The 23,217-nt window shown below is 40.5% G+C and overlaps 1 protein-coding gene across 1 annotated transcript in view; it reads left to right on the plus strand.

The window, feature by feature from the left end:
- Positions 1-23,217, plus strand: part of ACOXL (acyl-CoA oxidase like) — a 317,745-nt gene that overhangs the window by 274,924 nt on the left and 19,604 nt on the right. The window contains 1 exon segment of the mRNA XM_036873780.1: positions 8,586-8,687. Within this exon segment, the coding sequence (XP_036729675.1) occupies positions 8,586-8,687 (102 nt within the window).

Raw genomic sequence — 23,217 nt, forward strand, 5'->3', positions numbered from 1 at the left:
CTCTTTCTGTTGTTGGTCCCAGTGGGCTTATGCTCCTGGGAACCAAGGGTCTCAGTTCTACAAATGCACACACCAAGCCCTGATACTGGGCTAGGCGCTGCAGAAATTCCAAGATGCATGAGCCACAGTTCCTGCCTTCCTGATCACATTGTGGTCAGGGAGAAAGTCACATGGGCAAATAATTACACCAACAGGCAGAACGTGTAATAAGGAAAAACACACTGCTGTGAGAACCCAGGAAGGGAAGGGGTGACTTTCAAAGGGAAGAGATCAGGGAGGGGTCCTTGGACAAAATTTCAGTACAGGGAATCATTAGAGAATATAGCCATTTCAGCTTGGAGTTTGCCATAACAAAGAAAAAGAGGTCTGGACATAAAAGATGATATATTTAAATTATTATACAGCAAAATGACTTTGTTTAGGGCTGTGTAGTTCTATGAATTTCAACACATGTGTAGAATTGTGTAAGTACCACCACAGACTGGATACAGAACAGTTTAACCATCCTAAAATAATCCTTTATGGTATGGCTTTATAATTATTCTTTATGGTATGGCTTCATAATTATCCTCTTCCCCTTCTGATAAACCCTGGCAACCAATGATGTGTTGTCTATCACTATAGTTGTGTCATCTTGAGGATATTATGTCATTGGAATCATACAATATGTAACCTTTTGATATTGACTTCCTTCACTCAGTATTTGAGGTTCTGTTAAGTCATTGCATGCATCCACAGTTATACCTTTTCATTGCTGAGTAGTATTCCATTGTATGGATGTACCGCAATTTGTTTAATCACTCACCCAGTGAAAGGCATTTGAGTTGTTCTCAGTTTTTGAAGATTATGAGTAGAGATGCTATATATATATACATATACAAGTTATCATGTAAACAAGTTTTCTTACTCTAGAGCGAATTTCTCAATCTTGGCAATATTGACATTTTGGGTCAGTACTTCCTTGCTGTGGGAGTGCTGTCCTGTACTTCGTAGGGTGTTTAGCGATATCCCCAGCCTCTAGTTACTAGATGTCAGTAGAACTTCTCCAGTTATGACACCAAAAAGTCTTCAGTCATTGCCAAATGTCTCTTGGGGGGCAAAGGTCATCCATAGCTGAGAACCACTGCTCTAGGGTAAATGCTTAGGAGTGGATTTACTGGGTCATATAGTAAATGTACATTTAGCTTTGTAAGAAACACTACATTCCCGATGTATGAGAGATCCAGTTGCTCAGCACCCTCACCAACACTTGGTATTGTCTGTATTTTTTTTTTTGGCCATTCCAATAGGGATGTAGGAATATAACATCTGGTTTTAATTTGCGTTTCCTAATGATGTTGAAAATCTTTTGATGTGCCTTTTTGCCATCTGTATATCCTCTTTAGTGAAGTCTGTTCAAATCTTTTGCCCATTTAAAAATCAGGTAATTTTTCCTACTGTTGAGTTTTGAGAGTTCTTTATAAATTCTGGGTACAAGTTCTTTCTTGGATGTGTGATTTGCAAATATTTTTCCCAGTTTGTGGCATGTCTTTTCATTCTCTTAAAGTCCTTTGCAAAGCAAATTTTTTTTTTATTTTGATGAAGTCCAATTTATCAACTTTCCTATATTATAGATTGTGCTTTTGGTGTCATATCTAAGAATATATGCTTAACCCCGGGTCATGAAGATTTTCTCCCATATCTTTTTCTAGAAGTTTTAGAGTTCTGTGTTTTACCTTTAGATCTATGATTCATTTTGAACCAATCTGTGTATAAGGTGTGAGGTTTAGGTCAATGTTTATTTATCTTTTGACTGTTGCTATCCAATTGTTTCTGCATCATTTGTTGAAAAGACTGTCCTTCTTCCATCGAATTCCTTTTGCATCTTTATCAAACTCATTCACACATATTTGCATGGGTCTGTTTCTGGGTTCTCTATTTTGTTCCATTGATCTATGTGTCTATCCCTTGACAAAGCCATGCTATCTTGAATACTGTAACTTTATAGTAAGTCTTAAATCAAATAGAGTAATTCCTCCAGCTTTTTTCTTCTTTTGCAAATTGTTTTAGCCATTCTAGTTTCTTTGCTTTTTCATATAAATTTTAGAATTAGCTTGTCTCTATCAACAGCAAAAAATCTGCTGAGATATTTATTGGAAATATGTAAAATCTATGGATCAATTTGGGGAGAATTGACAAATGTACTATGTTGACCTTGCCAATCCACTTTATTAGTTCTTCCTTGATTTCTTTCATCAGCATTTTTAGTTTTTAGCATAAAGATAATATACATGTTTTTGTAAATGTATGCCTAAATATTTCATTTTGGGGGGAGCTACTGTAAAGGGTAGATTGTTTTAAATATTGGTTTCTAATGGTACATTGTTAATATCTAGAAATACAATTGACATGTTGTATGTCGACCTTGTATCTTATGATTTTGCTAAGCTCACTATTAATTCTAGAGGTTTTGAGTTTTTTGGCAGATTTCTTGTGTTTTTTTTTATGTAAACAATCATGTTGTCTGTGAATAAGGACAGTCTTATTTTTTACTTTCTCTTATATGTTGAATTAGTTTCCTATGGCTGCTATAACAAATTACAACAAACTTGGTGGATTGTAACAACAGAAATTTATTCTCTCATAGTTCTGGAGGCTGGAAGTCTGAAATCAGTATCACTGGGCCAAAATCAAGGTGTCAGCAGGATTGCACTGTCCTTAGAGGCTGTAGAGGAGAATTCATTCCTTGCTTCTTCCAGCTTCTGGTGGCTACTGGCATTCCTGTGGCCACCTCACTCTAATATTTGGCTCTGTGGTCACATTGCTTCCTCCTCTTCTGTCTATGGACCCTCTCTCTGTCTGCCTTTTATAAAGATACATGTGATTGTATTTAGGGCCCACCCAGTTAATCCAGAATTGTCTCTTCATTTTGTGAATCTTAACTTGATCACACACACAGAGATTCTTTTTCCTTAGGATGTTTGCAGATTCCAAGAATTAGGACCTGATACCACTTGGTGGCCATTATTCATTCTATAGCACATTCCTTCTTTTGGGTTGTTTGAGCATTCTTCAGGATTTCATTTTGAATTATCTATATTTCTTTGTATAGTTTTTTCTTTTTTGTTGATGCTTTAGGGATTACAATATATGTACTGAACTTTTACAGTCTGCTTAAAATAAATATTTTATCTCTTCAAGTGGAATGAAGAAACCTTACCATCATAGAGTTCCTTTTGCCCTCTCCCCTCTGTATATCATAGGCATTTTATAAGTAATCTCCATACATAGGAAACCACATCAGACAATATTATAAGTTTTGTTTTCAGTCATTACACACATTTTAAAAGAATTCAAGAGAAGACAAGTCTATCATATTTACCCAGATAGTTACCATTTCTATTGCTCTTCCTCCATTCCTGATGTTCTAAGTTTCCTTTTAGTATAATTTTTCTTCTGACTGAAAAACTCTTAACAATTCTTTTCGAGCAGTCTCCTGGCAACAATTCCTCCCAGTTTTTCTTCATCTGACAATATCTTTATTTCATCTTCACTCCTGAAGGATATTTTTACTCAATATAGAATCCTGGGTTGATACTTTTTAAGTGCTTAAAAAATGTTATTCCACTTCTTTCTAGCCTCCATGGTTTCTGATAAGAAATTCAGTCATTCAAATCATTGTTCTCCTAGAGGTAATGCATCATTTTTTCTCTGGCTGCTTTCAAGATTTTTTCTTTGTTTTAGTTTCAAGGTGTTTGATTATGATGTGCCTGGACATGGATTTCTTGGTGTTTATTGTGTTTGGGGTTCACCAAGCTTCTGAAACCTGCATATTTGTGGGGTTTTTCCCCAAATTTAAGTCATCAAGTACTTTTTCAGCCCTGCCTTCTTCCTTTTCTCCTTCCGGGACTCTAGTGACATGAAGGTTAGATCTTTTGTCATAGTCCCACAGGTCCCTGAGGCTCTGTTCTTTTTTTCGGTCTATTTTCTCTCTATTGTTCAAATAATTTCTGTTATTCTATCTTCCAGCTCACTGACTCTCCTCTGTTTCCCCTATTCTGATGTTAAGCCCATTTTTATTTTGATCATTGTAATTTTTACTTCTAAAATTTCCATTTGTTTCTCCTTTATATCTTCTATTTCTGTGCTGAAACTTATTACTTTACTATTTGTTTCAAGAGGGTTTGTGATCACTTGTTGAAAAATTTTTATAATAGCTGTTCCAAGGCTTTTGCTAGATAATTCCAACAGCTGTGTCATTTTTCTGTTGGTGTCTGTTGATTATCTTTTCCTATGCAAGTTACATTTCCCTTGTCCTTCACATGCTGAACTTTAAAAAACTATTTCCTGGACATTTTGGTTTTTGCACCTCACACCTTGCAGGATCTTAGTTCCCCGACCAGGGATGGAACCCGGACCCTCCAGGGGCAGTGAAAGTGCCGAGTCCTAACCCCTGGACCACCAAGGAATCCCCCATTTCCTAGACATTTTGAATATTATGTTATGAGATCCTGGGTCTTGTTTATATCCCATGGAGAACGTTATTATTTTTGTTTTAGCAGTGAATGTATCTGGTTGTTTGGGCTGCAAGTTGCAACTCACCTTCTGTTCACTGTGGTTTCAATGTCAGTTTAGTCTTCAAAGCCTTTGCTGTACTATTCTGTTCCGTCCCACGTATGCACCACACAGTGGCCAGTCTGGCACCTGCATTTTCATCTATTTGCTAGTTCAGTTCTCAAAGTGTTTTGTGTACTGATGTGTGTTAGATCCGTGTATGTACACCTGGGGTTGAGCCCAGAAGTTCATAAACAACTTTATGGGCTTACTTTCCCAAGCCCCCCGTCTCCATGACCTCCTTGGTACTCTCTGGTTCCTCAGGGCTCCCTTTTCCATCCTCCTTCCGGAATCTGGGGTTTATTTATCTTGGTCTGATGCACGCCTGTCTCCAGGGACAAACAGCTTGAGGACTAGGAAAAAAAACTAAACTCATCACCTGTTTGGTGGTACTTTGAATTTTAGTCTTCTTCCCAAATCTGCCTACTATCAATATTTATTTTTCAGTTCCTCAAATAGCTTCTCCATTTACTCTGTCCAGGAGTTATGGCTACATTCAGAATTATTGTGAAGACTAAATGAGGTGAATGTAAAATACCTTGCAGTGCCTGGCACATAGTAGGTGCTTAAAAAATATTGGTTATTATGATTCTATGGGCAGAGATTTCATAGGGGCACATGGGCTTGAGAGTAAGAAAAACAGTAAAATATTACTCTGACCATACAATAGATACCAAAAAAAGGTGTAATTTGGGACATATTTAAAGAAACCAAGATAAGTGTAGAGAGCACTCTCTGATGGCCATAAGTCTAAGGAAGCTATATAAATGAGAAGCATGGTGATGGGGGAGGAAGACGCTTGTCCAGGGATAAATACAAAAGGGTAGCATTGAATAAATGTCAGGATGGTCAAATCCCACCATAATGTGAGGCTTGACAAATAATCTGATGAAGATTTAAAAGGCTAATTTTAGCTACGCTCAGAGTTTGAAGAGACAGACACCTGGTCTGGGGAAGAAAGCTTTGATGTTAATAAATGCAAACAGAAAGCAGACATACTTGTCTCCTAGAATGTCCCCATCTTCTCTCTGAATTGGGAAGGACACAGTTGTGAGACATTTGAAACCAAGGAGGACAAAAGAGATGTCAGGAAACTGTAAATGAGCAAATGTCCATGTTAAAAAAAAAAAAGAAAAAATAGATTGGGGAAACTATAGAATTTATAAATCCAAGTTAAAATGCTAGAAAAGGCTATTCAAGATAGTTTATGAGTGATTAGAAAAAGATGGTCACTAGGACCGTGTCTGTGTTCACTGTGGCTAAGCCTTGCTAAACTAACCTTATTTCCTTTCTTAATCAGGTTGTTAGAAGACAAAATCTGGGGAAGTTGATGTATCTTGCTTTTGCACAGCACTTTCCAGACTCTTAGGCTATCCTTATTTACAAGCTAGAGAAATATGAGTTAGATGAGAGTCTATTAAATAGATTCTCAAATACTTGATTGAAAAGATATAGACCTATCATTTGAGTTCTATGATATAAAGACAAAGATGGGACTGACAAATCTGTAAATGACATAAACACATGAGGTGATTGAATCAATATTCATAGAGATTTTGGGGATTTGAGGTAAGTCATATCAGCAAGATGATACTTTAAGAGAATAAATTTAAAATCATCCCTTTAGGGATGCGTATGTGTATGTATGGGTTGGTTGAAAACGGTTCATAGGAGAAAAGGTATAGTAGGAGTGTTAAATGAGCAAACATTTGATGTAAACCAAATTGCATGATATTCTTTCACTCATTTCTTCAAAAAACATGTGACTGTCATAAAAGCAAATTTCATCTTACTTTGCTTGTAAAAGTATAGAGTCCCAAACCAGGACATCGATGGTGCTACTGACACTACAGTGATGAGAAAACATCTGGACACTGTGTTCAGTCCCGTGAGACACCTTGAAGGAGAGAATTAAGCATTTAGAAGAGGCCACCAGGTCCACAGTGGCACAAGAGCTGGACGCTGCGTTGTGAGAAAATGGCAGTCTGTCAAGGCTGATCCTCTGAAGAAAGAACGCCTAAGCAGAGATGTGAAACTTATCTTTAAATTGTTAAGGGTTGTTATCTGGATACTTTCATACACTCCTGCTTTGCTCCTCAGGCAGCAAACGTTACAGGATTAATAGCTATGAGGTATACAGGAAATTGGGTGTCAGCCAATCTCTTACAGTGTATCAGCTTTTTTCCCAGACCCTAGGCATACAGAGATGAGCAGGACAAGATCCCTTTCCGACAGAGTTAACAACCCATAAATTCATATTCCACGTAGACAAGTGGTTCAGCATGCAGTGGTTCTTCCAACAGTGGATGGGAGAACTGGATGTCTTTTCATGCACTGAGCTCCCATCTCTGAAACATGAAAGGAAACACATTCAGGTTCCGTTTGAGGACCTGAGGCTGGGCTGATGGTATCTGGACCTCCAGGTGGTGTTCTGGTCGCCCCCAAGAACCAGGACGCCTGTTTCCCAGGACAAGAAAAGAGGGTAGCCAAAGGAGAGTCCGAACTGTGTTCAAGGAGAAAAGAAAAAGTTCAAAGCCAGAAAAGTGGCCCTGAGCATCAGATACACAAGAACCACAGACTGTCAACAGGAGGACAAGTCAGGAGTCGACAGAAGGGCAGAGCAGACATAGCCAGGCAGCGCAGTGTGACACCGGTTAAAGGAGGCCCTCTGGGATGAAACGTGGGAATGGTGTCAGCAGTCGGGGCTGTGTGGGACCAAGTGAACTTGAACTTGAGATAGGACTGGACTAAGGCTGGATGACCACCTGTCGGGGGTGTTAGAGATGGGATTTGTGCCAGACATCCTCCCTTTGCTTTTCCAGCTCTACTCTCCACCCTTCTCCACCCTGCTCTGGGCCCAGGAAATTGATCTACGTAACTTGCATCAGAGGAAGCCTTGCCCTCTGGATCCAGTTAGGTTCTGAGAACAGGAAGCCCCAGCTAGAGACTGGAGATGGGGAGGAGAATGAGGTTGGGATATCCCTGCCCCATGCCTGCCTTCTTGTGGGATCACCTTGGGGTTTCTGTGTTCCTTGGCTGAAGGTCACAGCTCCTCTAAGGGGACCCTGTCAACATAGCTGTCTCTTCCAGGATCGACATAGCTCTCTTCCCTCCAAACCTAGAGATGATAACAATTGAACTTTGCCTCACAATAGTATGGAAAGGGGGGAACAGGTGGGAGTAGAGATAAAACAAGATTGGCTATGAGTTGATAGCTATTAAAGCTGGATGATACAGACATGGAGGTACCTTATACTATTCCCTCTATCTTTGTATAATTTTGGAATTATTAAATATGAAATGCTAAAGAATAGTTAACTTAAAAGTTACTTGTTGATACAGGAAAACTCATCTATTATTGCTGATGCCACTGATGTCATGACGGAGGTCTGCGTGTAGGTTTCAGAAACGTGATAGGAAAAACGTATTGAAACAAAATGCAAGTGAGGAATGCTATTTTTATGAAAGTCTAATCAAACCATGCTCAATGGAAAATATCAAGATGATATTATTCAGAATGTGCATTTAGAATAGTCTTTCATGAATCGAGAAAGAAAGCATAGAGAAATATTACATTTATTTTTAAAAATATATTATGAGTGGACTTTGATTCTAAGTAACCTGGGGTGGGGAAGAATTAGATGAGATTGTAGATGAAGCAAGACTGGCTGTGAGTTAATATTTGTTGAACTGGGGGGATGGAGACATGGAAGTTGGTTATGCTATTTTTTCTAATTTTATATATGCTTTAAATTTCTTCATAGAGTGGTTTCAAAATATAAAACACCTGTAACTAACACATCATTGTTAATCAACTGTACTCCAATATAAAATAAAAATGAAAAAAAACAAAATATGACCATTTACATTAAGTATGTATTAACTTCTATGATTTTATGAAATGTAATATTACGCTATTTCTCATTCGCCTCCTTAGATTCTGCATTTTCTAACATATTTTTCCATTTCTCTCCTCTTCTCCCACCCCTTAGTTTTGTCTGCTATATGGAACCAAACTGGTGTTCCAGGAGCAAGCCTGGTATCTAGAACATAAATATTTGACTCCCCTGGCCAGCATGAAGACTAGGCGTCAGGTAAGAATCCCTGGGGTGCAGAAGAAACCCTTCGTGCCTCAGCTGTCGGCTCTTTGCTTTCTTAGAAAACAGTCCTGCCAATCTTTTATCGGTTTCCACTCATGAATTTTTGTGCCTCTGAGACTTCACATACACGTTTTCATTGCCTACCGTGATCGTATTACACTTCAGAGTTTAAGTGACAGGGAAGTGATTCACCGTGTATGAACTTCTCACATGTAAAGGAGAGGAAGAAATCAAAAGTGCTGGCAAAAAAAAAAAGAGGTATGAAGTGTTTTTCATTTTCTTACATCTTACGAAAGCCTATTAACTCATTCTTTATATTTAGAAAAAAGACCTGGTGGTATTTTTGTCAGTGGTTGCAATGGGAATTCAGTGTGACAGCCACAGAGCGCCTGAAAATGAAGATAGAGCCAGTGAATCATCACCATGATGCTGCTTTAGAAAAAGACTATCAAACAGCATAATCATCTATACAACACATTTTCTGGGTTCCCTCTCTCTTCCAGGCCCCCTGTTAGATGCTGAAACACAGACAGGTATATCCTCAGTCTCTGCATTCAAGGGAGCTCATTATATCTGGGGACACGAAACTGCCTTCAAATAACACAAATAACAACACGAGGGAGTGGACCTTTTCAATGAACTTGGCCACAAGAATAAGTTCAGAGGACAGAGGTCACTTAGGAATTAATGGCGTTCTTTGCTAGACCTGGAAGAGGGGAAAATTCAAAGTGGAGGTGGTGGTTCAACTGAGGAGGGGGAAATGCAAGTGAGCCTTCAGATGGGGTTGGTGAAGTGAGCAAAATCATAGAAATGGGAGTACTTAGGACAGACATGTTAAGAAACAGTGAAAAGACCAGTTTGGTTGAAGTCTTAAGTGATAGACAAACCTGGAGAAGCCTGCCGGAGCAAGAGTATAATGGGCTCGGAAGAAACTTGAAGAATCTTCTTCCTTTTTAGGAGGCAGCGATTATGACAAAAAGCACGTATAAAAATACTTCAGGGCTTCCCTGGTGGCGCAGTGGTTGAGAGTCTTCCTGACAATGCAGGGGACGCGGGTTCGAGCCCTGGTCTGGGAAGATCCCACGTGCTGCGGAGCAGCTGGTCCCGTGAGCCACAACTACTGAGCCTGCGCCTCTGGAGCCTGTGCTCCGCATCAAGAGAGGCCGCGACAGTGAGAGGCCCGCGCACCGCGATGAAGAGTGGCCCCCTGCTCGCCGCAACTAGAGAAAGCCCTCACACAGAACGAAGACCCAACATACCCAAAAATAAATAAATAAATTAAAACAAACAAACAAACAAAAACTTCGGTTATCTATTGCTATGTAACAAAAAACCCCAAAACTTAGTGGCTTAAAACAACAACCATTTCTCATTTCCCATGATTCTGCCGTCTAGACAGGGCTCCACTAGATGGTTTTTCTGCTCCACATGGTGTCCCCTGGGGCTCAGTGCTCAAGATGTCCTGGATGTGTGCTAGTCATCGTCCTTGGAAAATGATTTGTAAGATTAATATGAAGGGCAAATTGAAGGTATCTTCTTCCCCTTGCAAGGCATCTGAAGGGACTCTCAGCTTGAGACCCACCCTCAACCAAATTCAGCGTTTGAGGTTTTCTGGAAGACTCAGAGAGTTCAAATAAGGGCAGCAATTTCTTTTAAAATGCAAGCCCATCTCCCAAGCCCTTCCTGGCTGTGATAACTAAGTGCTTTCTTTTGTCTGGAGCTTCAGTACTGACAGAGCTGGTCCGCATTCATGATCCTGTGTAATCCCCACAAGCACGCTTTCGTGTGAAGAGCTGCTAATCTACTTTAGGGACGGGGAGTCTGAGGCTGACTTGCAGCTGATGTAGTGAGAGGGAAAGGTACTTCTGGACTCAGGTCCCCTGCTGTTCCAGTGACCCCAGACCTGAACTGTAGGGTGGGGTGGCTCCACCTTTGTGCCCTCATTGTGAGACCTTGGCTCAAAGGCAGTCTACTGGTGGTGCCTCTGGGGCTCCATCATAACAAGGCCCCCAAGTAAAAGGTCTCTGTGCCCTTTCCATTAAGAACTTTTGCAGGGGTGTGTATAGAACAATTGTGTGCTTTGTTCTTGGAAAATTTAGTGTCCAGGAATTATCCTGTTTCAGTCTTCATGGACCTAGACGTTTGTTTTGCTTTAGATAATTATCAGCATTAAGGAGGAACTATCAGCTGAGGCTCATTTTAAGGAGGAAAATCTTTCAAAATAACCTAAGTTACCAATTGCGTATATCCACCAAAACCAACTTCACGTTGCTTAAAATAAGACAAAACCAAGCGAAAACTTCAGCTTTTTAAAATGATGTATTTTAATGGAAATGAATATTTGGCCCTGAGTCCTCTACTTTATTTTATACCAGCCCTTAAAGTCAACTAAGGTTCTTTTTTAAAATTTTTATTTATTTTATTTATTTTTTATTTTTGGCTGCGTTGGGTCTTCATTGCTGCGAGCAGGCTTTCTCTAGTTGCAGTGAGCGGGGGCTGCTCTTCGTTGCCGCGCACAGGCTTCTCATTGCGGTGGCTTCTCTTGTTGTGGAGCATGGGCTCTAGGTGCACAGGCTTCAGTAGTTGTGGCACGAGGGCTCAGTAGTTGTGGCTCATGGGCTTAGTTGCTCCGCGACATGTGGGATCTTCCTGGACCAGGGCCCCAACCCGTGTCCCCCGCCTTGGCAGGTGGATTCTTAACCACTGCGCTACCAGGGAAGCCCCAAAGTCAACTAAGTTTTAGGGCTGGCTCATTTTTCTCATTGGAGTGTTTGCTCCCTGAACTCCCTGGCACAGCTGTCCGGCTCTGTCAGTGCCCACTGGTATTGGAATGGTGACTCTTGGTGACATACAGAGAAGCAAGTACATGTAGATATGCGGTCAGCTCACACTAGGAAATCCACAGGGGAGGAAGCTCTTCAGTCTATGTGGATCAAGAGAACCACGGACCAGCTGTGGGTTGCAGATCAAAAAAGACCCTATTCAGCGTGGTGAAAATAATACTTAGCAAAATGTTGAATCAGGTTCTGTTTCCTGCCCTGAGCCCAAATCATGGAACCATGTGAGAATGCGGGTTTTAAAGGACCTGCAGGGAAGTGAGGGAGGGCTGTGTAACCCAGCACAGCAGCACGGAGGGCCACTCCTCTCCACCTCCCAGAGGGCATGGGAGGCTGCCTGTAAGAGTAACCGTGTTAAAAACCAGACACTCATTCAGGAAGGGAGAAAATAAATACTGATCATGACCATGGCCAAGCAGTCACGCCACCTCCACAATATTTGATCACATTATACCCACAGCTGTCACTCCTTCACCCAGATGTTGCCTTGATGTCCGGATTGAGTCGTGACCGGCCAGTTCCTTCCTGGGAGCACTGTTTCTGTTGGAGCAGCAGATGACTGGCACCTTTTCCCATCTGAGTCCTTCTCCCATGCCTCTAGACTGGCTGTTTGCATTTTGGTGTGTTAGGGTGAAGCTCAGATTCACCAGCACTAGCCCAAGTCCTGTTTTGTACCCTCACCAGCAAGTGGACACAGGGGTGGACCCAGCCCCTAGTAGTCTTAATCTGCCCCAGCGAAAGGAATCCTTTTCCTCCCTGAGTGGAGGAAAGACCTCCCTGAGTGGAGGAAAGACTGCCGGGAGACCCAGCTGCAGCAGGGAGGCCAGGGGGAGCCTGTTGATGGCAAATGATCTTGGCTCTTCTGCTGTATTTGCTCAAGTCTAAAACAACCACTAAGGTTTGGGTTTTAGTCTCAGTTTAGTCAATCAAATAGTTGATTCATTAAGGAGGAAAAACATTCAAGCCCGATGTTGATGGGTCATTCAAGTATTGATAGTTCTGTGTCAATGTAGCCACTAACACATTGATTTATTCTTAGGAAATGGGCTTAGAGTAAGAATGTGCAGAAGTGTGGCAGACACCAGACCCCAAAGCCAGGACGCTACGGGGCTCCTTTGAATTTAGAGGATGGATGACACTTATTTACTATGTTGAATTAAGTGTACAGTATAAATGCAGTCATTGCCCTGTGGCACAGGGACTTGGGTTGGAAGAAACAGAATAGGAAGAAAACTTGGGGGAGAGTTCCAAGATGGAAGGATGGTGTTGGGATATTAGCCCTTTTTCTCCTCAAATTTTAACTTCAAGAACACGTACCCCATGCTCATACCCACGAGGCTTAGAAATGGTGCACGTGCCCTCCACTTCCTACAAATGCTGTGTTGGCTGTCTTCCGTGCTGCCGCTCAGATTTTAAATGGCCGCTCAGATTTCTTATCCTTCTATTTCCCTTTCCCCAAACACCTGGATCAAGGTAGCTTAACAGATGTTCAGATACTGGAATCAAATGCAACACAAACTGAGGTTTTAGGCAGAAGATGTTGCAAACATCCATTGGGTTGGGAAAGGGAAGTGGGGCTTCTCCATCCCTTGGCCTCACCTACTACCTAAAGACTCTTTCTTTGTAAGGAATTTGAGAAAAGATCTCTGGTTCCCCAACCCCCATCCTTCCTACCCAGTAAGGTCCATCTGACTTGGCTACAAGCAACTGATGAGCTTTTGAGAATGCTTGGCTGTGTCCTCCAGGCTGGTGTGGTGGGTAACCACAAGCACCCATTCCATCAGGGTGGAGAGGGATAGCTCCTAACGATGGATCCTTGGTCTAGAAGCCAGGGGGGTGTCATTGAAATGACATCACAATGAAGTGGTGTTACATGGAATGCAATTGAGTCAAATTTTAAAATCCTCTTTGTTTTGAAAGCACCCCCAGAACTGGTTTTAACTTCCTTTCACTATTGTAGGACCCCTGGTTCACTTCCAGGAGATGGCAGGAAACAAAATATGAGTGTATCCTGGTCCACCTTCTTTTCCACGAGCCAGAAACCCTCAAACCAGAGAGACAAGAAAAATATCAGTCCCAACAGAGTACCACTAAGAAAAGGGAAAAACTCTCTTTTCCCTCCCCCCTCCCCTTTACCTCTGGCCCAAGCCTGTTCTTCAGTGGCATAAAATACATTGTTGAACCTATAAATGCAGGCCATTCAACTGAGGTTAAGAAAATACAAGTGAGATGTGTTTCTTCACTTTGGCTGGTAAAATGGACCCTGAGGTCACCACCCCTGCAATCCTGGTTCTGCGTGGCAGCCATCTGGTCGACCCTTGTGCTTTGCCTCACAGTACAGCTTTGTGTATCTGGGAGAGCCAGGCTCATTCCGTTTCATTCATTCAAGGATAACTTGTTATAACCACAGGATAGAGCAACTTGTTTTGCTGAGCTCCAGCCTCTGAGTTCTTCTGGCAACTGTATTATCCTGGGCCCCTTGGGGAGATACTTGAAGTGCTGGGTAATTGGGGTCCTACTCCATAAGTCTTTGAGTTCATCCCCTCACTATTGGATGCACAGTGAGAATTCCCTATCGGTGAAATTTGTTCCTAAGAGTAGTTGTGTTACACACAAAAAAAAGACCTTCGAGGAGGTGGAATTCAGCTGAGTCAAACAGACAGAGCAGACCTCAGTCACAGTTAGGACGAGGGGGGTTTTATTATTATTCCATAATAATAAAAATTAAATGAATTACTGAACTTGAAACAGAAATGATGCCTAGTACATCCACTTTGGTAGAAATTACTAATCTAGCTAGAAATAAATACTTTTAATAAAATAAAATGTATTTGTAATTTTTCTTTTTCTCATGGTAAATTGCCCTTTTCCTTTGATTTTAGAGACTAGATACTGCTGTGTCCTGTCCCACTTTTTCCTTCCTCTGGGGGACTCAAAGAACTTGGTACTTGGTAAACCATACAAAGACAGCTAGTAGGGGTGGCCCCATTTTAAGGGACAGAGAAGGGACAGGACTCACTTGTGAGCACCCATAGGTCTATAGAAAACCCAAATTCTTCTGTCTCCTCCTTCCTTGGACAGCTGGTCATTCACATCACAAATTTTGGCCTTGAACCACCAGGCATTAATTCAGTTCACCAAATTGGCTACTGCTGAGACAATGTAAGAAAAAATAGCCAGCTCAAGTGTGTGACTTTTGGCAAGGTGTCTTATACAGGTGTTCCATTTCTTAATCTGGGTGATGGCTACGTGTGTGTGTTCGTTTTGTGATAATCCAGCAAGCTGATATATACTTACTCTTTGTTTCTCTGCATCATGCTCCATCTAAAAAGAATACAAAGAAAAAAGAGAAAAGAACTCTCTATTGTGTGTTTTTTTTTAAAGATTTCATTTTGCCTTTATTCTTTTTTTATTTTATTTTTATTTATTTATTTATTTATTCATTCATTTATGGCTGTGTTGGGTCTTCGTTTCTGTGCGAGGGCTTTCTCTAGTTGCAGCAAGTGGGGGCCACTCTTCGTTGCGGTGCGCGGGCCACTCACTATCGCGGTCTCTCTTGTTGCGGAGCACAGGCTTCAGACGCGCAGGCTCAGCAATTGTGGCTCACGGGCCTAGTCTCTCCGCGGCATGTGGGATCTTCCCAGATCAGGGCTCGAACCCGTGTCCCCTGCATTGGCAGGCAGACTCTCAACCACTGCGCCACCAGGGAAGCCCATCTATTGTGTTTATTAAATCCCTTTGTTAAAACCTAACCTGAGAGACATCTGACTACAATTATGGGGGGTTTCTTTTTTAATTGAACTTTTTATTTTGAGAGAATAATAAATTCACATGCAGTTGTAAGAAATAATACAGAGAGATTTCATGTCCCTTTACCTAGTCTTCCCCAGTGAAATCAGTGGCAGAACTATAATACAATATCACACCCAGGATTTTGACATTGAAACAGCACAGATACAGAGTGTTTTCTTCACCACAAGGGTTCCTCATGTGCTTTTTTTTTTCCCCTTTTTATTTATTTATTTATTTTTTAATTTTTATTTTTGGCTGTGTTGGGTATTTGTTGCTGTGTGCGGGCTTTCTCTAGTCGCAGCTAGCGGGGGCTACTCTTCGCTGTGGTGCGCGGGCTTCTCATTGAGGTGGCTTCTCTTGTTGCAGAGCAGGGCTCTAGGCATGTGGGCTCAGTAGTTGTGGCTCGCAGGCTCTAGAGCGCAGGTTCGGTAGTTGTGGTGCATGGGCTTAGTTGCTCCACGGCATGTGGGATCCTCCCGGACCAGGGCTTGAACCTGTGTCCCCTGCACTGGCAGGCAGATTCTTAACCACTGTGCCACCAGGGAAGTCCCAAGATTTTCTTTTTTTTTTTTTTTGGCCTATAGATGTCCAATTTCCTTAACAGCAGTTTCTTGAAAGGTTATCTTTTCTCCATGGAATTGCTTTAACACCTTTGTCTAAAATCAGTTGGGCATATTTGTGTCATTCTATTTCTGCATTCTCCATTTTGATACATGGATCTATGTACCTATTTCTCTGCCAATACCACATGGTCAATCTTGATTACGTTAGTTACATAAACTTGAAATGTGGTAGGTTGATTCCTCCCACTTTATTCTTTTTCAAAATTGTTTTAGCTATTCTAATTCTTTTCCTTTCCATGTAAATATTAGAATAATCTTGTCTATATCTACAAAAAAATCTTTCTGGGATTTTGATAGGAATTATTAAACCTGTATATTGCTTTTTGGAGGAATGAGATCAATACTACACTGAATCTTCTAATCTATGAATATGGTATGTCTCTCCATTTATATAGATCTCTTCTGATTTCTTTCATCAGCATATTGTAGTTTTCAGCATACAAGACCTGTACATGTTTTGTTAGACTTACACCTAATTATTTCCTTTTTTTGAGTGATTGTAAATGGTATTGCACATTTGATTTCAAGTGTCCACATGTCCATTGCTAGTATATGGAAATACAATTGATTCTTCATATGTTGATTTTATATTCTACAACCTTGCTGAACTTACATATTAATTCTAGGAGTTCTTGTAGATTCCTAGAATATTCTGTACAGACAAACATGTCATCTGAAAATAATGACATGGTTTCATTGGATATAGGATTCTGGGTTGAGAGTTCTTTTTATCAGCACCTGAAAGCATTTCTGGCCTTCATAGTTCCTAATGAGAATCTGCTGTCATTAAAATCATTTTTCCCGTATGAATAAATCATCATTTTTCTCTCTCTGTTTTCAAGGATTTTTTTTCTTTAGTTTTCAGAAGTTTAATGATGATGTGCCATGATGTGTATTTCTTTGAATATACCCTGGTTGAGTTTCAGTCAACTTTTTGAATTTGTTGGTTTATGTCTTTTGCCAAAATGGGGAGTTCCCAGTCATTTCATTATGTACTTTTCAGCCCTGCCCTCTTTCTTTTCTCTTCTTTTCTCACAAGAACTCTGATGACATTTAAGTTAGATCTTTTGTTATAACCACACAGGACCCTGAGCCTCTGTTCTTTTTTTTTTCAGTCTATTTTCTCTCCATTGTTCAGATTCAGTAATTTCTATCATTCTATCTTCCAGTTCACTAATGTTTTCCTCTGTCTCCTCCATTCTGGTGTTGAGACTATCCACTGAATTTTTATATTGGTCATTGCATTTCCTTTCCATTTTTAAATTGAAGTATAGTTGATTTACAATATTATATTAGTTTCAGGTGTATGACATAGTGATTCAATATCTTTATAGATTATACTCCATTTAAAGTTATTATAAAAAATGGCTATATTTCCCTGTGCTGTACACTATATCCTGATGCTTATTTTTTATACATAGTAGTTTGTGTCTCTTAATCACATACCACTAACTCTCCCCTACCTCCTTCCCACTCCCCATTGGTAAACACTAGTTCTTCTCCATATCTGTGAGTCTGTTTTTGTTTTGTTATATACATTCGTTCTATTTTTTAGATTCCACACATAAGTGATAATATAGAGTATTTGTCTGTCTCTGTCTTGCATTTATTTCACTGAGCATAATACTCTCTAGGTCTATCCAGGTTGTTGCAAATGACAGATTTTCATTCTTTTTATGGCTGAGTAGTATTCCATTATGTATATATACCACTTCTTCTTTATCCATTCATCTGTTGATGGACACTTAGGTTGCTTCCATATCTTGGCTATTGTAAATAATGCTGCTATGAACATTGAGGTGCATGAGTCTTTTCAAATTAGTGTTTTCATTTTCTTCAGATATATACCCAGCAGTGGGATTGCTGGATCATATGGTAGTTCTATTTTTAGTTTTTTGAGGAACCTCTGTACTGTTTTCCATAATGGCTGCACCAATTCACAATTCCACCAACAGCATGCTAGGTTTCCCTTTTCTTCACATCCTCATCAACGTTTGTTATTCGTAGACTTTTTAATGATAGCCATTTTAACAGGTGTGAGGTGCTATCTCGTTATGGTTTTGATTTGCATTTCTCTGATGACTAGTGATGGTGCGCATATTTTCATGTGCCCGTTGACCGTCTGTATATCTTCTTTGGAAAAATGTCTGTTCAGGTCTTCTGTCCATTTTTTAATTAGTTTCTTTGTTTTTTTGATATTGATTTGTGTGAGCTGTTCATATATGTTGAATATTAACCCCTTGTCCATCATAGTATTTGCAAATATTTTCTCCCGTTCAGTAGGTTGCCTTTTCATTTTGTTGATGGTTTCTTTTACTGTGCAAAACTCTTAAGTTTAATTAGGTCCCATTTGCTTATTTTTGCTTCTATTTCTTTTGCCTTAGGAGACAGATCCAAAAAAATATTGCTACGATTTATGTCAAAGAGTATTCTGCCTCTATTCTCTTCTAGAAGTTTTGTGGTTTCAGGTCTTACATTTAGGTCTTTAATTCATTTGAGTTTATTTTTGTATGTGGTGTGAGGATATGCTCTAATCTCATTCTTTTACATGTAGCTGTCCAGTTTTCTCAGCACCACTTATTGAAGAGACTGTCTTTTCTCCATTGTATATTCTTACCTTCTTTGTCATAGATTAATTGACCATAAGTGTATGGGTTTATTTCTGGGCTCTCTATTCTGTTCATTGATCTGTCTGCTTTGTGCCAGTACCATGCTTTTTTGATTACTGTAGCTTCATAGTACAGTCTGAAGTCAGGGATCATGATACCTCCAGCTCTGTGTTTTGTTTTTTTTTCTCAAGATTGCTTTGGCAATTTGGGGTCTTTTGTGGTCTGATATAAATTTTAGGATTATTTATTCTAGTTTAGTGAAAAATGTCATGATTATTTTGATAAGGATTGAATTAAATCCATAGATTGCTTTGGGTAGTATGGAAATTTTACAATATTAATTCTTCTAATCCAAGAACTCAGATATCTTTCCATTTCTTTTTATCATTTTCAAATTCCATCATCAATGTTCTATAGTTTTCAGAGTATACATATTTTACCTTCTTGGTTAAGTTTATTCTCAGGTATTTTATTCTTTTTGATGTGATTGTAAATGGGATTGTTTCTTTAATTTCTCTTTCTGTTAGTTCATTATCAGTGTATAGAAAATCAACAGATTTCTGTATATTCATCTTGTATCCTGCAACTTTGCTGAATTCATTTATTAGTTCTAATAATTTTTTAGTGGAGACTTTGAGGTTTTCTATGTATAGTATCATGTCGTCTTCAAATAGAGTTTTACTTCTTCCCTTCCAGTTTGGATGCCTTTATTTCTCTTTTTGTCTGATTGCTGTGACTAGTATTTCTAATACTATGTTAAATAGAAGTGGCAGGAGTGGACATCCTTGTTTTGTTCCTGATTTTAGAGGAAAAGCTGAAAGCTTTTCACTGTTGAGTATGATGTTAGCTGTGCGTTTGTCAGAAACGGCCTTTATTATGTTGAGATATATTCCCTCTATACCAACTTTGATGAGAGTTTTTATCATGAATGGATGTTGAATTTTGTCAAATGCTTTTTCTGCATCTATTGAAGATTTTTTTCCTTCCTTTTGTTAATGTGGTGTTTCACATTAATTGATATGTGGGTATTGCACCATTCTTGTAACTCTGAAATAAATCCCACTTGATCATAGTGTAGTATCCTTTTTACATATTGTTGAATTTGATTCGCTAATACTTTGTTGAGGATTTTTGCATCTATATTCATGATAGATATTGAACTGTAATTTTTTGTGTAGTGTCTATCTGGTTTTGATGTCAGTGTAATGGTGGCCTCATAGAATGAATTTGGGTGTGTTCCATCCTTTTCAATTTTTTGTAATGGTTTGAGGATAGGTATTAGCTCTTCTTTATATGTTTGTTAGATTCCCCTGTGAAGCCATGTGGTCCTGGACTTTTGTTTGCTGGGAGTTTTTTTTTTTTAATAAATTTATTTATTATTTATTTATTTATTTTTGGCTGCCTTGGGTCTTCGTTCCTGCATGCGGGCTTTCTCTAGTTGCGGTGAGCAGCGGCTACTCCTCGTTACAGTGCATGGGCCTCTCATTGCGGTGGCCTCTCTTGTTGCAGAGCATGGGCTCTGGGCCTCTCATTGCGGTGGCCTCTCTTGTTGCAGAGCATGGGCTCTAGGCACACAGGCTTCAGTAGTTGTGGCACATGGGCTCAGTAGTTGTGGCTCGTGAGCTCCAGAGGGCAGGCCTCAGTAGTTGTGGCCCACGGGCTTAGCCGCTCCATGGCATGTGTGATCTTCCCAGACCAGGGATTGAACCCGAGTCCCCTGCATTGGCAGGCGGATTATTTAACCACTGTGCCACCAGGAAAGCCACCCCCCCTTTTTTTTAAATTACAAATTCAACTTCCATACTAGTGATTGGTCTGTTCAGATTGTCTATTTCTTCCTGATTCAGTCTTGCAAGCTTGTATTTTTCTAGAAATTTGTCCATTTCTTCTAGGTTGTCCAATTTGTTGGCATATAACTGTTTGTAGCATTCTTTTATGATTTTTTGTATGTCTGTGGTATCAGTTTTTATTTTCTTTCATGTCTTACTTTGTTTATTTGGGTTCTCTCTTCTTCTTGATGAGTTTGGCTAAAGGTTTATCAATATTGTTTATCTTTTCAAAGAACCAGTTCTTGGTTTCATTGATCTTTTCTATTGTTTTTTGTCTCTATTTTATTTATTTTCTCTCCAATCTTTATATCTTTATTATTTCCCTCCTTCTGCTGCCTTTGGGCTTTGTTTGTTCTTCTTTTTCTACTTCTTTGCTGAGATTTTCTATTTTTTTCATTTGTTTAAAGCATAGTCATAATTACTTATTGAGGCATTTTTATGGTGGCTGCTTTAAAAATCTTTGTCCAATAATTCTAACATTTCTGTAATTTCAGTGTTGGCATTTATTGCTTGTCTTTTTCGTTCAGTTTGACTTCTAATTGAGGTCTGGACATTTTGGGTATTATGTAATGAGACTTTGGATCTTGTTTACATCTTCTGTTTTAGCTGGATTCCTCTGACAGTGCTCCAGTGGCGGAAAAGGCACACCACCTCATTACTGCCTTATAGGGATAGAAGTCCATATTCTCCATTCAGCTTCTGCTGATATCCAAGGTGGGGGGAGGGGGCTCTGTCCTTGTTACTGCTGGGTGGGGGCAGAAGTTTCAGTTATCAGCTTGGTGGGGAGGGGTAGGAGAGCCTCATTGCTCTCCCCACATGGCTTCCAATGACACTGACAGTGTCTTTGCTACCACCATGGGATGGTTAAGTCGACTCTCACTAGGCCTCCTCTGGCAGCATACTGTCTAGAAGAAGAAGGGGCACATTGCTACTTCCAGGTGGAGGTGGAAGTCCAGGCTCCCCATGTGGTCTCCATTGTCACCATGGGAGGTGAACCTCATTACAGCCTATGAGGGTGGAAGAAAAAGCAGCCCACTCAGCCTTGAGAGACATGCGTAGTGGGGACACAGTTTTTCTATGGTGTTTGGCTGGAGTAGATCTGTTATTGTCTAAAAGTTTTCTGTCTTTCCTGGCCCTTTGGGAGAAAGAGCAGGCTTTTTTTGAGATTTTTGTCTGCATCTGTTGACGTTCCTGGGTTGCCAGTTTCTTTAGCTCTGAATGTGGGATGTATGAGGTCAAAAGAAAACCCAGGGAATTCACCACTGTGTTGTTCCTGAGGTCCCAAAATCCCTAGACAGTTGGTCTTCTCTTCACCTTTCAGAGTCTTCCTATCTTTGTTTTATATTTAATGTTCAGGGTTTTTAGTTGTGCTTAGTGGGAGAGTAGGGAAAAGTACATTCATTCTCCAGAAGTGAGCTTTGAATATGATTTCTTTTTATAAATTTATTTATTTATTTTCGGCTGCGTTGGGTCTTTGTTCCTGCGAGTGGGCTTTCTCTAGTTGCGGTGAGTGGGGGCTACTCTTTGTTGCAGTGCACAGGCTTCTTATTGTGGTGGCTTCTCTTGATGTGGAGCACAGGCTGCAGGTGCACGGGCTTCAGTAGTTGTGGCACACGGGCTCAGTAGTTGAGGCTTGCTGGCTGTAGAGTGCATGCTCAGTAGTTATGGCACATGGGCATAGTTGCTCCGTGGCTTTTTGGATCTTCCTGGGCCAGGGCTCGAACCAATGTCCCCTGCATTGGCAAGCAGATTTTTAATCACTGAGCCACCAGGGAAGTCCCTGACTATGATTTTTGAGAAGAGAAAATGATATCTTGGTAGGATGCTTTCTGGAGAGTTTTGTGAGTTCATCTGACCCCAGATCAGTAGTCTCCCTGGACCTTCCAGTTGTTGTTCCGTCTAAAAGTCTGCCTGCAACTATTTCATCCAATGGCAATACTTGACTTTATTTGGAGGATCCTTTACAGTCCTTGCTGGCCTGAGAACCTGATTTACTGATTCCTCATTCCCATAGGCCCAAGCAGGGAATTTTGGGACCTTTCTATGGCAAAATGTGGGAAACAAAATATGTTGAGTTTTCCATAATGAAAAATAATTTTTCATTTAAAAATTAAATTATTATGATCATCCTACTTTTTAGGTGCTGAAAGTTATCATTTAAATTAAAAAATAATGTAAGTAGTGCTTTTGTTTTGTTATCCTTACTTGACTAAAAAAAAAAAAAATGTTGGGACTCCAGGAGGGCTCACAGGAAGGAGTACTTTCCAGAACGTCTGCTGCCAGTGTCCTTGTCCCCACGATGAGCCAGCACTGCCCCCCGCCTGTGCAGGAGACCCTCCAACACTAGCAGCTGTGTGGCTGACAGGGTCTTGGTGCTCCGGCTGGGTGTCAGGCCTGAGACTCTGAGGTGGAAGAGCTGCCTTCAGGACATTGGACCACCAGAGACCTACCGGCCCCATGTAACATCAATTGGCAAGATCTCCATCTCAGTGCTAAGACCCAGCTCCACCCAACGGCCAGCAAGCTCCAATGCTGGATGCCCCATGCCAAACAACTAGCAAGACAGGAACACAAACCAACCTATTAGCAGAAAGGCTGCCTAAAATCATAGTAACTTCACAGGCTCCCCAAAACACACCACCGGACGCAGCCCTGCCCACCAGAAAGACAAGATCCAGCCCCACCCACCAGAACACAGGCACCAGTCCCCTCCACCAGGAAGCCTACACAAGCCACTGAACCAACCTCACCCACTGGGGACAGACACCAAAAACAACAGGAACTACAAACCTGCAGCCTGCGAAAAGGAGACCCCAAACACAGTAAGTTAAGCA

This window comes from Balaenoptera musculus, chromosome 13 (genome assembly GCF_009873245.2).
Source record: "Balaenoptera musculus isolate JJ_BM4_2016_0621 chromosome 13, mBalMus1.pri.v3, whole genome shotgun sequence".
NCBI classification, from domain to species: Eukaryota; Metazoa; Chordata; class Mammalia; order Artiodactyla; family Balaenopteridae; genus Balaenoptera; species Balaenoptera musculus.